Raw genomic sequence first — 3,924 nt, forward strand, 5'->3', positions numbered from 1 at the left:
AGCACCCACAGCTACATTAATCTTTATAACCTGTAAGCTGATGAAAGTGTGATATGAGGTAAATCAGGCCCTGTATAAATAAATAAATAAATAAATAAATTTTTATATATATATATATATATATATATATATATATATATATATATATATATATATATATATATATATATATATATATATATATATATATATATATATATATACACACAAAATAAAATCATTCCAATGCTGAATTTTGTTTTGGAGCTGACAAGTTTTTTGATCATTTTTGTAAACTAATCTTACAACCCACATACCTTCAGTTTGGGCTGGGTGGCACAACTCATGAGTTATGCAGAAATAGATACCGACTGCCAAAAGCATGACCGTTCCTACAGCCTATTAGTAGATCGATCCTCTGCCACTCACTGAAATAAAAGCTGAGGTAAGCTTGCATCATATAAAGCCAGATTGCTGTGCTGGAGCATCCATCCACGTGGGAGGCTCTCCATCTGAATAATCTTTGAAAGAAGTTCAGAACACTGATCTAAATAAACTTGTTTCCCTCCCCTCAATGTGCTATAATCGTACAAAACAGGCTCAAATTCAGCTTGTGCAAATGATTGCATAGTTGTTTTTTTTGCACATTCAAAGCCAAATTCTTCTTACCAGGCAGTGAGAGGGCTTGCTGAATGAATGCAATTCAGAAGGGGAAAAGAGGGGCAGAACCTTTTTGGACACTTTGGGGAGGGGGGGGGGTCATAGTTACACCAATCAAAACGAGCTTCATCCGGCAGCGCGAGATTTGATTTCTTAAAGGGGCAATTTTTTTTACAGTTGAATGGAGAAAGAAAGGGGAAAATAAAAGCATTATTCAATTTGAGAGAAGGGGTGGGAAAATGTTTGCATGCATCTGGAAACACCAACCCTTCTGAAGGAGCCCAATGGCAAGATCACAAATATCCTTCCTTTGATCACTCAGACACACATGCACAAACACATGCCATTAACCAGACAAACATTTTCTTATCAGTTCCAGCTGATTTATTTGTGTCAGATACAGACTTCAGCATGACGACATGTAACTCATTTCCTTTGCTACAAAACGCAGATGGTCCATTTTGAGAGAGTATATTGCACAAAAATAATGAAAAACAAATGTGCCATTATGATGAAAAAAAGCAAAACAAAATCCAGTTTTACACCTGCTATTTGGGACCCATTCACACAGATATACATAAACTCCTAGCTTTACTATATTACAGAACATATACAATCTTCAATCTAGTACCAGAAATGAGGCTCATGTGTTCCCCCAATTCCATTGTACACTTCCCTATAGAAACACTTCAGATCTACAGCTGTACATTTGCCTTGAGTAAAATAACCAGGCATTTAAATGCAAGTCAAATTCTCAGTTTAATTCTTGCATGCTTTTACAAATGAAACCGGGTTGAAGTGCCTGAAGAAACCTCACTTAAAGCACAGTAAGAACATTCCCTTTAACTGTACAAAAATATGCCAGAAAATATTTTACTTTTTTTTTTTTAAAAAGATGAGGTATGTTGGTCATGTATCAAAATGCTTCCTGCCATACCTGTGTGTTCTAGAGTGGTTATCTGCTTAAATATTCCCATACTTGGAGGGAAACTGAACCGATTACAAAAGAAAACCAAAACATTTGTGGCATACAGAAATTCATAAGACCTCAGAAAAAGTTCCATCCTGAACAGCGTTTCAGAATTGCCTCCATTCGGTCCAGTGGCTGATTGCCAGATCCCTGTAGAGATATGGGTGGGATGGGAATGCATAGTTCAGATTTTACATTTTGCGCTCCACCACAGTTTAAGCAGTTTCACTGCAACCCCACAGAACCACCACACAGTATGGCAAGATACTTTAACATTTATTGTTTTAAACTAAATATCTATTTTCATCACTAGCACTTATTTTAGTCACTAGTAAGCAATTCAGCAGTGGTTAGTATCTCAATTTCACTAGCAAATCAATCATTTATATAGCACACTATTACTTATTCCTACTAGTCACTATCCTATACCAACTGGAATACACACTAGTGCCTGATAATTAGGTACTAGCAAAACTGAAACATATACCAGTAACAGTTTCAATACATAGTAAATAATTCATATTAGGCAATGAGGACCAAAAAAAAAAAAAAAAAAAAAAAAAAAAAAAAAGGAGATACAATTTGTTACCAGTAACAGCAGAATAGTTACTTGTCAACATAAAAGAATAAGTAATATTGCTAGTGAAGTTCTAGTGAACTGAAAAAGAAACCAATGAATTACTTACTAGGATAAAAATAAGCGAGTCAGATAAAAATAGATGCTATGAAGTTAAGGAATACATGTTAAAAGCGCTTGCCATACACACACAGCCCTGTCAATGTTGAACATGTTGTCATTTTTTCTTCTTCTCTAGTTAGTCTCGTAACGCAGGTTCCGCCGTCTTAACCGGGACAACCACAGAGGCAGAGTCAAAAAAATAACCTGAAGATGCGAGATGCCTCCTTGTTTCTGGAGGAGTTTGTCAGTTAGTAAGTGAAAACCAGGTCTGAAAAGTTCGCCTCCAGCCAGTCTCCCGCGATCATCTCACTGAGCTCGGGAGTGCAATAGTCCGGGAACTCGAAGTGAGAACCAAGGCTGCCCTCGCTGAAAGAGTCCAAATCTTTATCCACCAGAGAGAGACAAAGGTTTCCTGAAGTGTTCCCCAAGTCCGCCGCGTGAGAGCCTGCCGCTAAGTTCAAACTGAAATCTACCAGCAAGTCATCGGAGTCCTCGCTGGAGCTGCTGGACGAAGAAGAGACGGACCTGAAAGATGATGCTGGTGACACCGAGGCAGGGTAAGCTGCGCTCTGCTTGGTAATGTTCTTGAAGTTGTAAAACAGTCTGCTGCCGGGAGTTGCGCTCGTGTGCCTGGACTCCTCGTACATGCTCGCGCCCTCGGACTCCGCAGCGGAGCTCAAAGTGGGGCTCGCGGGGACGTTGTGCAGCCTGATGTGCTCCTCGTCCTCATAGTCATCCTCCTCGTCGTCGTCGTCATCGTCGTCGTCTTCGTCGTCAGTAAGTTCCCTTTTGATAGACTTGGTCACTTTTAAGTTTGTGAAAACATAGTTGTATCTGCAGTCTTGTGAAGAAGCTCGTGCTGTAATGTTCCCCGGTTTGCTCGGCTTGAGTTTTGCGCACTTCTTCCCTGCAGCTTTGACACTTTTGCTGATCTTCTCCGGCGACTGCACCGCTGGTTTCGAAGAACTGTCGAGCTTTGGTTTTTTCTTGGGTCTGTATTTGTAGTCGGGGTAGTCAGCCATGTGTTGGAGCCGGAGCCGCTCGGCTTCGCGGATAAAGGGAATCTTTTCACTGTCCTTCAGCATTTTCCACCGCTTTCCTAGCCTTTTGGAGATCTCAGCATTGTGCATGTCCGGAGACTGTTCCATGATTTTTCTCCTCTCGATCTTTGACCACACCATAAAGGCATTCATGGGTCGTTTAATGTGGCCGGTGGCTGTCTTGCACCAGTCCGGTTTCGGTGGCACGGGGCTGCACGCCATCAGTTCGTTCTCCTCGCTGTCTGTGGTCTCTCTCGACATGCTGCTCTCCATCTCGCTGTGCTCCGTCTGCTGCACCATGTTCAAAGATACTTTTCCCCCTTGATAGACTCGCAGCTGCCGCACTCCAGCCAAACCTCTTTTCAAAGTTACCGACTGCCTTCTTAACTAGTTCCTAGGTTTCTCATATCGATTACGTCACGTATAATTATCCAATAGGGTGTCGCGGCTCCTCCCACAAGCCTAGACATTCGCTTAACCCCTTGCGTCCGAGCTAGACCTTGCCTAGTCTATGATTTAAGTGGTGCCTTCATAAGCAAATGACAGGCTACTATGGCACCATAATGTCATGTTTACTAATCTGAAACAAATTCAAG

The 3,924-nt window shown here is 41.3% G+C and overlaps 1 protein-coding gene across 1 annotated transcript; it reads right to left on the minus strand.

Annotated features, from left to right (window-relative positions):
* Positions 1–2,185: 2,185 nt before the first annotated feature.
* sox11b (SRY-box transcription factor 11b) lies at positions 2,186–3,687 on the minus strand. The gene has a single exon (XM_067383061.1). It carries the CDS (start codon positions 3,626–3,628, stop codon positions 2,537–2,539), a length of 1,092 nt encoding a protein of 363 aa, XP_067239162.1. The 5' UTR covers positions 3,629–3,687; the 3' UTR covers positions 2,186–2,536.
* Between the last annotated feature and the right edge of the window lie 237 nt (positions 3,688–3,924).

Source organism: Chanodichthys erythropterus, chromosome 4 (assembly GCF_024489055.1).
Source record: "Chanodichthys erythropterus isolate Z2021 chromosome 4, ASM2448905v1, whole genome shotgun sequence".
In the NCBI taxonomy this organism is placed as follows: domain Eukaryota; kingdom Metazoa; phylum Chordata; class Actinopteri; order Cypriniformes; family Xenocyprididae; genus Chanodichthys; species Chanodichthys erythropterus.